Source organism: Vigna radiata, chromosome 8 (assembly GCF_000741045.1).
Source record: "Vigna radiata var. radiata cultivar VC1973A chromosome 8, Vradiata_ver6, whole genome shotgun sequence".
Taxonomy (NCBI): Eukaryota; Viridiplantae; Streptophyta; class Magnoliopsida; order Fabales; family Fabaceae; genus Vigna; species Vigna radiata.
Window position 1 is genome coordinate 34,424,502 of NC_028358.1, and position 12,520 is coordinate 34,437,021.

At 31.9% G+C, this 12,520-nt stretch overlaps 1 protein-coding gene across 2 annotated transcripts; it reads right to left on the reverse strand.

The window, feature by feature from the left end:
• Positions 1-6,544: 6,544 nt before the first annotated feature.
• Positions 6,545-11,597, reverse strand: LOC106772470 (U-box domain-containing protein 44). Of its 2 annotated transcripts, XM_014658889.2 has the most exons (4): positions 11,298-11,597; positions 9,233-10,567; positions 8,564-8,882; positions 6,545-8,217 (listed from the first exon to the last, which is right to left on the reverse strand). In XM_014658889.2, exons 2-4 carry the CDS (start codon positions 10,460-10,462, stop codon positions 6,725-6,727), a joined length of 3,042 nt encoding a protein of 1,013 aa, XP_014514375.1. In that variant the 5' UTR covers positions 10,463-10,567; positions 11,298-11,597; the 3' UTR covers positions 6,545-6,724. The 2 variants fall into 2 exon arrangements, with proteins under 2 accessions (XP_014514375.1, XP_014514376.1); XM_014658890.2 differs by lacking the exon at positions 11,298-11,597 and having other exon boundaries at positions 9,233-11,271.
• Between the last annotated feature and the right edge of the window lie 923 nt (positions 11,598-12,520).

Sequence of the window (12,520 nt, forward strand, 5' to 3'; positions counted from 1 at the left end):
TTAGGTCTCACACTCAATCAAATCGATTCAAAACATTAATCTTAGCACAAAACAACCTTGTCTTATCGTGAATATGGAGATTGTCTAATTTGCAAATGTAGTTGAAAATGTCTCGCTACTTATGCTATTATTTCAATTGTATGTTGTTAACAAAAATTGCTAGTCTATAATAATAATAATGAAAGATAACAATGAATTGTATAATTCAATGGTTGTTGATAATTATATATAACCTTTTTTTGGAAATGATATCATTAAGAATACATATCATATTTAATTTTGCTATGATGTTATGAAATTAAAGCTTGCATACTTTAAACAGGTTGTTTTAATTATCGGTTGATAATCATTATAGGTTGATGATCACTGTTGTTAACATCAGTAACGGTGGATAATGACTCTTGTTATAAAATTAGAAAACTTTTTTTAAAGAAAAAAAAATATTTTTAAGGGATAAAAATATATTTAATTTTATTTTTCTTTGACGGTGGCAGAAAAATTGAAAGAGAAGTTAAAAAAATGATAAGTATGAAAATTAGAATAAATGGTGTGACTCAGCGTCTCAAGGAGTTGACTTGAAGTTCAAAGTCAGTCACTGCTTACGCTATTCCGTGTTTGGACAGCTTCTTTCATAACTAAATTAAATGCTACAACTTCCCACCAAACCAAACAGGCCGCAGTTTGACCTTTGGTTTGCAATTGCAGTGCCATGTTGCGGCATGTGAACCACAATCTTGTTTGGTTTTAAAATTGTAGAAGTAAATGGGTAATTTTGGGCATAAGATTATTGGGTGTTTCTATTGGGAGTTGGCAACGGTAGAGAAGAATTATCCCTCACGAAACAACCTACCAAAATATGATATGCTTTATTTTTTTAAGTACTTCAATTTAATGCTAAATCGGTTTCTTCACATTTTCCAAACTTCAATGTTTCTTCCTCTCCTCTCTTTTCCTTTTCGTCTTCATTCGTCTAATCTTTGTCAATTGGATCAAAACTTCAACAATCCACTCACGCAAGTTTTCATTTTCCATGCAAATCCAATATTTTAATTTTATACTTTTTTTAACGTTCCTGTACTAGTTGTTTCAGGCCTGTTTTACCATCTTTATTATTATACGTTGTAGTATTAAGGGTTTACGCATATATAATATTATTGTGTCCATCAATCATATTAAAGAAATAAGTTTACGATTTTTTTTTAGGTAAGAGTAAAATAGTTTATAATATATATAAAAGTGAGGTGTAAAACTCACATTACAAGTCGATTTTGTGAGATAGAGTTAGATTTAAACTCATTTTCTAATATGGTATCAGAGTCATATTTAAAACTTATCTTCACTTATATATATTGTAAATTGATTTTATTTTTAATCCATGTAGAACTTCCAATATTAAATAAGAGTAAAATAACAAGTTTGTGATTTTTTTTCCTTATTATTATTGTTTATATTATGTGATGGTTTTTTTGAGGAAAAATAATTGAAAGACACAACATCAATATTGAGATACAAGTTCAACTCACATATAAAATATTGACATAATTTTTAAGTTAATGTTTATAAGGTTTTCTCTTATGATGTTTAATTTCTTTTTTTTTATTCATACTTAAATTCACTTGAATTTTCAACAGAATGGAAGGTTGGATCAAAAGAAAAAAATTTTAAATTATAGAAAAAATAGTGTTGTAAAAATGGATTAGAATTGATGGGCCAACTTAATCCACCACGGATTCTTACTAAGTTGGATTTAAAAAAAAACGTTATTTTTTTATATGAACCAATTTTCAATCTGACCCACTTAAAACTCGACTCACCTGTGTTGAATCCATGATGAGCTAGATTGACTCACCAACCCACCTAGTTAACACTTTCTTTTATTGTATTGTGAATGAGGATAAAGAAGATGTTTTAAGAGAGCAAAATATTATAGATTTATCCATTCAAAATTCTAATCTTATAAATGGATAAGTGACACAAAAATGACTAGTTAGAAACTTATTTTTTCGCTTTTTGAGTTTGTTTTTGGATTAAATTTGAGTTGTATGTAACTCTTTTTTTTTTTTTTTTTATTTTGAGTTGTGTTTGGAATTTAACATAATTTTAGAGAATGAAATGTATTTAGATTTAAATTGCAAAAAAAAAATATTTAGAAAAAAAAAACTTGTAACTAAGTGGGTCAGTGAATCAACCTGTTTAACCCATCAACTCATGATGAGCCGAACCGAGTTTAAATTTTTTTTAACTTGCTAATAAGTGAGTCAGGTTGGATTGACTCACTAAGTACTAATCCATAATTGACCAAACTTACTAACATGTTTTGACCACCCTAAAAAAAATAACATTTTAGAACTTAAAAGCCCCCATAGACATAAATGACTAATGAAAAAAAATGTCATGAAAACATCATTGTCTTTTACTTCAAAGAATGACACTACTAATAAAAAAATTATATAAAAATAATAAATATAAAAGTACAACATAAAATCTCCAAAACTAAAGAAAATATATGACTAGTATTGTCTATTGACAACTAACTAAATATTATTATATGAAAATTTTTACATCACACAAACTACTCTCTCAGTCTTTTAATTCTAAATACAACAAAAATGTAAACTAAACCTTCACAACATTCTATTATAAAAATATAAAAAAAAGTTAAATAAAAAAATCAAATACAAACTTAGTGTTCTAACTAGATATTTTCAAAAGATGTTATTTTTATCCATCCAACAATAATGACATTAAAGAGGATAAGAATGAGATGTTAACTCGTAGGTTCTTTATTTGGATATGTCCTTGGGAAGGAGTTTAATTCATCGATAAATTTCACTAAGGTATTGAAGGACTCTTCCATACATAATGGTAAAAGAATTTAAAAGGGTAAAATTATAACTGTGGTACGGGTAATATGTTATTAAAAAAGAAATTGGTAGTGAAAGAATTATTGTGTATGGAGTAAGTGCATAGGATAATTTTAAATTAAAATGTTTATGTCTAAGCATTGTGTTAGGGATTTTGGAAATAAGCAAAAAAAACAAAAAAGTACTTCGAGTTGATATCAAAATGTTTATTTCTAGAAAAGTTGCAAACAACTTTCACTACAATCATTACTAAGAATATGCATGAGATTTTGATTTTATGAAAAGGATATTTCACATACACATTGATGACACCATTTTTAGAGATTTGAGGAAAGCAGGACAAGTTTGAAAGAACAATATAACATTAACTAGTCATGAGTTGTTATGGTGCAACAATAAATTAATTATGCTAATTAATTGTATGATCCTTCTAGAAAGAGTTTCTTAAGTGAGTATGTGTCTACTTTGTTAGTTTCTTTCTAATGATGCTTTTAAATATTTGGCCTTATTTATTAGAGCCTACAATTTCATTACCAAAATGATGTTTTATAACTTTTTTACCACATGATATAGCTTCCTACATGATATCCCATTTCAATATCATAATTTCTTTTTAGAAATTCAACGCTGGGAGGAGAGGGAGAAAATGTTATGATTCCAAAAGTTAGAATAAGTTTAGGTTTTGAAAATTCCTCAACAAAATTTAATTCATTACACACCCCAAACGACAATATACACATCATGAATACCGTAACACATCCTAATTTAGTAAATTTAAGCTCATTTCTTATGTTTTCTAGCTTCAATAAACAAGAACAATGGGTGAAAAAAAAAGGAGTATGAAGGAGGGGGATTACGAGAGAGGAATAATGAAGAGAAGTAGCAATACAACAAAAATTATTCAATAAAGTATATGATAGTATTTCAAATTTCAAAATTTACATTTTAACTATATAAAACTTAATAATATTGCCAAGAAATTCAACATCAAATTACATTCTGCCAATTATAAAAAAATCATTTTCTCTTTTCCGTCTCTCCGTTATATACAACAATAAAATCTTACTCGAGACGATAAGACATCGATTCAAATCTATTTCATAGATATTAAAAGCAGTCTTAAATTTAATATTTAAATTATGGTTATCAAATTTGTAAGTTAATTCGTTAACTTAGACAAGTTTACATGTTTACTCATGGCTTCTGAGTTAACTCGAAAATAAACTCGTTTTTTGTGTTGAATCGGTAAAGTCGATTGTGGAATCGGTAAACTCATACAAACTTGCAAGTTTAGAAGCGTGTGTGCGAGTTCGATGGAAAATTTTTTTGAACTAGAATTTAGTTGCATGAACTCACCAGATTAGGGCTTTTGCAATTAATCCTCTTCTTCTTAACACTGTCATACATCACCCTCTCACCTTACGCAATCTATCGCACAATGTATCGCTTATGCTTGCATTCGCTGTCAACAACGTCGTATCCGTTGCCGATTGTCATTGCCTAGGTCGTCGTCGTCGTTACACTAGGACGTCGTTGCCTGAGTCGTTATTGTCGTCGCGCTTGATCGGTGTTACCTCGCATGCCATCAGCTCGGTGGTCATTGCCTTATTCGTCGTCGGCCAAAACACATGTTCCTCCTCTACTCTATTTTCTTGTGTAAGTTCTACGTTAGAAGATACTTTAAAAAAAATAGTTTAAGTGTTATAAGTAAATTATAACGTAAACCTGCACTCATTCATTTCCCAAACACCTTTAGTTACTCTTTAATTTTAAAAACAAAGTTTATTTATAACATTTTTTAATTTTTGTAATGAAAACCTAATATAATTAAGGAAAAGGTCTCTTTAACAACTCTTTTTTGACAATTTTTTGACAATGCATACGTGGCAGTTTGTAAGTGGTCCGTTTCAAATATTTTTTTAGAATAAATTCAAACAGACCAATAGAATTGTGACAGGTGTCCTGTTGTAAAACAATTGTTAAAAAAGAATTGTTAAAATATCATTGTCCTATAATTAACATAAAATCTCTTTGAATGGTTATAATTATGTCCAGAGAAATCCAAATCCATCTTCATGTGTAAGTATTAGATGGAAACATTAGATAAATATTGATGATAATAACATTAATTATTGTTTGAAGATGATGAGTAAAAGAATATATAGATTCAAACATCATCTTGCTGGAAATAGGGAATATGTTATTCATATAAGTTATTACTATTTTCAAATAAAATAAATTCTTACGAATTTATGAGTTGAATTTACTGTATTCTCACGAATTTACGTAAACTCTCGAGTTTAACTATTTTATTTAAATGTGACAAAAAAATATATTAAAATAATAATGAAACTGTCATTATTCTAATCAAATTTACACTTTCTAATCTAATCAAGTTTCTTAATGAAATTCTAATTAAACTCTGAATCTAATCAAATGTATTTCAATACTATCAATTGTCATTCTAATAATATATTTTTTAATATTCTATAACTTGTAAGAAACTAAGATTTAAAGATATAAAGATTTCTTCATTGAGATAAAATTTACAAAAATATAATGACTTGTTTAAAAAGTTCATGAGTACTAATGTTCATTTAAAGTAAAATAAGAATGCATGAATTCTCAAAAGATCACGTTGTTATATTGTTTTTTCTTTGGATCTCATACAGTGTATAGCATATAACAACTAATTTTAAATAAAAAATATTTTTTTTGACAATATTTCGATATAGTATATGTATATCTTTTTACTAATTTATTATTTATTTATTATTATATTAAACGTGTATTAAATTAATAAAAAAATAGACGTATGACATGTTAAAATGTTAATAAAAAAAATCCGTGTTAATCAGAATTTGGACTAATAGAATCGTATAAATTCATAGAATTTTTTACACACATTAATTATTTCAACTCCATTTAAACACGTCAAAATGGCAAGTGTAATGCATAAATAAACTGCTACTACTTACCTGAAACAAAAAACGATAAAAGGCTCCAGAAAAGTAATCTCCATTAATAGATTGAAGGTAAAAAAGGCGACAAGGGCCCAGAAGTTGATTTATGTCTTACCTAAGTTCATTAAATTTCCAATGTAAAGCACAACGCGTTGGCGTTGGTAGAGACTCAGCCACCCCATTATCAGTGTCAAATGGATAATGAATCTATTAAAATCTATGAACTGATACCTGTTTTGCTGAGAAAATTAAATTTTGCCGTGTCACTGTGATCTTTCATATTCAGGGAAGGGTTGGTTCGTGTTTTATACCAATGATTGGGACTCTGTAACGTTTCATTTCATGTTAGCTTTACCTAGTCCAAGCACTGGTAGTAAGAGAGTTAAATTTCAGACATCTTTCACTTTTCACTGGCTTTGTGGTCAATATGTTATGAAAATGAGAAACATTCAGTTCTATCAGTGCCTTTTGCTTCTACCTTTCCCGAGATTTAGTTTATCATGTGGAATAGCAACCTCCCTTTTCCCACGGGCTACGTATGCAAGTAGGGGCATGGTCCCATGGTAATCAAATAATGATAATAACAGGATAAACAAGGTAGTTGGCACACACGTATTCATAACTGGCATCTAGCATGATTTTAGAGACTCACAATTTCAACACATGATGGAACATTAATGAGTTACAATTTTCAAGTTTGGAGATTTAATACTACTCTTTAAAAGTTCCACAAAAGCTTTCCTATTCACTCTGACACGCATGTACACTGGATTTTTAAGCAATTCTTATGTAAAAACCTTGTAATATTAGAGGATAGCTTAAAAGCTTCCGTGAAAATGCCAACACACTAGAGTGAAAACACAAAGAGGTAAATAAAACTACTAAAGGACTACAATTTCACTCCAGAACACCGGAGATGGCAGATGATGACGACTTTGAATAGCGTTCAAGCAATGATAGTACTTTGGCAGCCTTTCTCCTGAGGTGACCATCTCCATATATATTCATGCCAGTCAAACCAATAAGACGTGATCTAGCTGTTGTTCCATAATATTCTACCATTTCCTTTGACACAAACACCTTCTCTAACAGTCCTAGAGCTTCTGCCTTGAGAGAATCAGTTCCCCAGTTCAAAATGTCCAATAAGGATCTTATTGTATTATTCTCATGCAAGACACGAGCTCCCCTTTGAGGAAATTCTTCCAAAACCAATGTGGAAAGTGTCTGTATTGCTTCATAAGCAGTGGCATGAACCTCCCCATGTAATAGCTTTATCAAACCAGGTAAAGCCTTAGCCTCCAAAAGACAAAATGTGCTGTTCACACTGCATACACTCCCATGTGCTGGACACAAAGGAACACGTGATGATCTGAAAAGCCAGCAACCAGTTGGCTTTGGAATAACTGTGAGCTTTGGAGTGCTGATCGAAAGATCACCGATGAAAGCTGCTGCTCTTGCCTTTGCCGTGACTGAGCCAGTGTTGAGAAAATCTACAAGCAAAGGGTATATTCCGCGTTTAACCAGATCTTGCTGTGACTCAATATTTGTAGGGTCTGTGAACCTGAAGAGTGCACTGAGAGCATTTTCTTTTGCTTCCATTTTGCCAGTTTTCAAAATGCTTATGATTGCGTCAAGTCCACCCAGCTCAATCAACTTCATAGTGAGTTCTCGTTCTGATTTTGGCAGGTTAGCAAGTAAACCAGCAGCAGCCATCTGTACATTATCATTCTCCTCATTCTCAAGAAATCCAATCAAGGCTTCAAGCCTCCTAGGCTTGAAAAGGTATTCAACTACTCCTTCTGGCTCGTGTTGAGAGAAAAGATAGAGTAGAATTATGGAGGTCTCCCTGATTTCTGAGTCGGGATCGTCAAGAAGTGGAAGAATTAGAGATACACCGTTGGCTGCAAGAATTGCTTTCTTAACCAAATCAGTCTCAAATTTGCAAATGCCAAGAAGTGCACGCAGCGCAGGCTTACGTATGTTAGGACCTAAGCTGGAACTCTGCTGCAAAGCTAGTACTTTGGTGATGATGGAATCTAACTCAAGCTGTTTTCCCTCTCCATCAACGAAGAAATCAATTCCATCACCATTTGAAGAAAGCTTCTCGATGATTTCAGAGCATTTAATGATGATGAATGCCCGTGTCCGAGGAGAGAACATTAAATCTAGAATAAGAGGAACTCCTCCAGATGCAGCAATAATTCCTTTATTACCATGAGATCCCGCTAATTTAATCAGGGCTGACAATGACAAGTCTTTTGATTCAGCGCTTCCCGACAGCATTTCTAGCAAAGGAGGTATAACTCCTTCGTTGCCAAGGATTTTCAAGTTTGAAGCATTCAACTCCAAATTAACAATGGCTTTTGTCATTGATATTCTTGAATCTGGTCCTAGAAGATAAAGAAGAACAAATAACTCATAATGATCAACTCACTAGTTACTATACAAGTGCTCTTTCAGTCAAAAGGATTGTAAATCAATGATATACAAACTATTTCATTGAAGTTCTAATAATCACCCGTTTCATTTTTTCAACAAAAGAACTTTAGGCATACTAGTTAGCAACGTAGGATTATTCTGTATTTCCTTAGCTAGCTAGATGACATGACATCTTTGTCTTCTTCCACAGCAGGTGGGAAGGGCTAATTCTATGCGCATACATACACATATATATTCAATATAATGGAAAAATATTCATTATATCACATACAAGTTGAAAATAATAAATCTTCTTACCTTCAATCATGCGATCAACAAGTGGTTTGTACCAGCCAAAATTAGCAGCAATAGTAATGGTTTCCTCGTTTAGTTCAAAAAGCTTCATCAAAATCTTTTCGGCAACTTCGGAAGACTGGCTGGAAAGATTCTTTAGAAGGGCAACAAGGGACCAAACTGCAGTGCGATTTTCACAAAGCTTTTTACAGAGATATTGATTCCAACCAGATTGTTCTTGAAGGAGTTCATATAGCAGATCAATTGCTTCCTTGGAAATGCTAGAGTCACTCCCTAAGCAGGAAAGAATGTGATCCCATCCTTGAGATTCAGCCACTTTCTCCTATAAAAATTTAATGAAAGTGTTAAATTTAAATTGATTTTTAGATTGCATGTACAATATGTGTGTAAAAATTGAAAGGAATTCGGACTCTCTCAACGGTAAAATCGGTCCACTTTCTACTCAGGAAAGAACTGAGAGAAACTTCAAACGGTAACATGAAATAAAATCAATGAGCCATGAGCTGCATATGACATTTTAAGAACATCATGCTCAAAAAAATAAAATCAAGAAAATATTAACACATTTGTAGTACCTATGTTTTTCCCATTTGTCCCTCTAAATCATAAATTGCAAATCCTCAAAGAAGTGTGTGGTTTGACTGAAGCAAGAAAAAGAAACAGTTTGCTTACCTTGTTTCGTGTATTCCCCTCAACGGCATCCTTCAAAGTTATCAAAATCTTCCTCTTTACTTCTTTGTCATCAGAGTTCCCAAGGATAGAGATAACAATATCAGTAAGCTCTCCTATAGAAATCCAATCCTTGTTAATAGAATTCTTTCTTACAAGATCCTGCATTTGGGTCAAGGATTCTTGCAGGTCAGAAGATGATAATAAATTTTCTCTGATAGACCTTATTGTCAGACAATAATTAAGTTCTCTCCATTCTTCAATAGATTGTCTTAGAGGAATGTTAGACCTCAAGGTAGTATCTTCAAGAACCTCTTTAGTTTCTGGGTCTTTCCTGTTGCCATCGTAAAACCAAGTTTCAATAGCATGTCTCTCACATGTAGTACCAGTGCAAAGGCTGACAGGATCTTCCATAACAGCTCCAGTAATAGAACAATGGAAAGAATTGAGTGGGGGGATATATTTTTCCCTTGAACCATATCTCTCTATCACCTTAACCCTTTCAAAGTATTGCCTCTCTACTTCTTCATAATCCCTTGCAGCATCAGCTCGAGAGAGTAACTGAATGATCTGATCCAAAAGAACACATTCAGCTCTTTCTTTCCTTTCAGAAGCTTCTTCTTTTTCCTTCCTAATGCTAGCCAACTCTTTGCTTATCTCCGAGGGTTCCACTGGCACCCCAACTGCCCTTGCTATCTCCTCTAACATGTCATTTGCAAAAGCCTGATCTAGTTTCTGTTCTCTAAGTCCCTGGTTTAACTTGTCAACAATTTGAATCTGGGACTGGGAAGCCTCAAACTCCACCCTTTGCATCTCATTTTGCAATCTATTCACCTGATCAGAAATTCTTGATAGGACTTCAGTATTTGCAATAGACAATGCAGCCAGAGACTTTCCAATATCCCTTGTGACTTGTTCAACCTCCTCAACAATTGATCGACACTTAATCAGTAAGTAAAAACGGCCACGGTTCCTATACTTTTCCACCAAATTATTTGCCTTCTTAACATCTGCTTCAAGAGACTCCAGAGCAACTCTTGCGGCTTGAGAGTCATTCAATTCTTGAAGCTGCAATTCCTTCAGCACTGGCTCAATATCAAATAGATGTTTTGAAAGGGCCTTGAAACTTTCTTTACCAACAAGAACATCAGATGCTGCTTGAGCTGTTTTCAAGATTTGTGAAGTTACCAATGTCAGAATTGTACCTATGGGAACGAGCTCCAACCCAACCATGCTGAAAAGTCTATACTGAATTCTTTACTCAAACAATATAAACTGAACACTTTCTATTTCCAGGAAGTTTGAACTAATGAACCTGCAAATTGTATCTCTCTTTCCCTGGAATCAAATTCCTCCAAATCAATCCTCTTATAAAGCACAACAAGTTTCTAAATTAATTCGAGAGCAGGCCATTTAACAGATTGAATAAAAGGATATTAACTAATGAATACCAATTCAACTATCTAGATCATTCTATATACAGCAAACATCATGCTTAAGCTCAATATATTGAGAGTATATGATTTTAACTTATAAATTGAGCTTTTGGGTACTTCTTACAGTTAGATAGGAAAATAAAAAGTGAACTATGATATCAATTCAAACTTCTAAAAGTGAAGTTGATCCAAAATGGTATTGTGTTTACAAAACTGACGCAATGGATTCTTATCCCATCTGCTGGAAAATACAAAAATATAAATCACAAGTAAAATTGCTTGGGTTGGGTATGTAATTCGTAATATTGGGCAGCAATTGTCCATAAATATTTCTCTCGCTTTGGTTAGGGAAATAAACAAGGGCTTTAGGACCAAAGAACCAAAAGCTTCAATTAGGGGGATTGTTTGATGAACATTCAAGTTATAAACATAAAGAAACAATTTCAGAAAAATAACAAGACCATGAAAATATGCACAGCAATCAAGGAGTTTATATACCAACAAGATACAAGCTGTCAACATATTCGAGAAAAATTAAGAAGTAGAGTAGATTTTCAGAATTTCTTATGATTAGGATAAAATCAATTTCATATAGTAGCAGCAAGAATAAGAAAAAAGAGAGAAATGCATACCTTTTATACTTGCTGAAGTTCGAAGCTAGTGTTAGATAGAACTCATAAGTGAGAAGAAAAGTTGATTGTTACTGGTTTCCTTTCATTGGCATCAGACACAAAAGATATTCGAGAGGAGTTGAAGAAGTCAATGGTGAGGAAAACAGCAAGAAAGTTGCATTTTGCCATATCTTTATATGTTGCTAATATGAGTTGGAAAACTGATGAATGCAGTGAGTGACAGTGACAGTGACAGATTAATTTCCTGGAAAGTTAGCACCGTTATTACGCTTACGTAGAATGCGGTCCAGAGCGTAGAAAACGCAGACACTTGATTTGATTTGGTCGTGTGAGATTACAAACGTTGAGTAGAGTTGACCTCAAAGTCAGTAAAAACAAAAGCAAAACACTGTTAGTGTTTACGCTTTTTAAAAGTCCGCTAATTTAGTTTATAACCTTAAATAATTAACTTATGAAGAGAATTGATAATATTAAAATTTCAATTTTTAAAATTAAACTCTTTAATTTTTTAATTAGAGGGAGAAAGACACCGTCCATGCTTATTTCACAAGTCTGAATTACCTAATAGTTAATTAATTTAATTGATAAAAAAAAAAATTATCGTAAACTTTTTATTGTTCTTTCTAACTACCTTTTGTCATTAACAATTTCTCTCTTCTGAATGCGTGTCAATACATGATCTGTCAATTAAGAATATTTTAACTTAAAATAATTATTACATTGAGACTTATTAAAAAAAAAAAACCAATATCACCTCTAACTTGAGACTGAAAAAGAAGGGGTGATATCTATTTGCTATGAATTAATTAATTACTAAGGAATTATTTAGTTTTAAGAAATATGGCTTAGACGAAAGTAACATTGATACATTTATTTTAATAGCTTTTTTTAATGTCGTTGAATGAAATTTTATATAGGTCTCACTCAGTAATTTAATATAACCTTCTTTTTTAAAGATTGACGTGGAATTTTAACAGATAAAAACATTCCAAAACACCAGAAAAATATATTATTAGTTTTTCTTAACAAGGTGTATTTAGTTAGATGTGATGCAGTGGTAAAAGGTGAAGAATATTTAAGTATTTTTCTTATATTGATGGGTGCAGGAATATATTCATGAGGAACAGGATATAATTGCCATCTTCCTTTCAAATAAACCTCTTTCTTCCTCCAATCTCATGGTTGTTTGAAAAGTGTAAATTATCCATTTATTATTTTTCTAT

Coding starts and splice junctions, on each gene's coding strand:
- LOC106772470 (XM_014658889.2), bottom strand. CDS start 10,462: ATGGTTGGGTTGGAGCTCGTTCCCATAGGTACAATTCTGACATTGGTA. Junction 8,883..9,232: donor AGGGGAATACACGAAACAAG/GTAAGCAAACTG, acceptor AAATTTTTATAG/GAGAAAGTGGCTGAATCTCA. Junction 8,218..8,563: donor TGTTGATCGCATGATTGAAG/GTAAGAAGATTT, acceptor TTTATCTTCTAG/GACCAGATTCAAGAATATCA.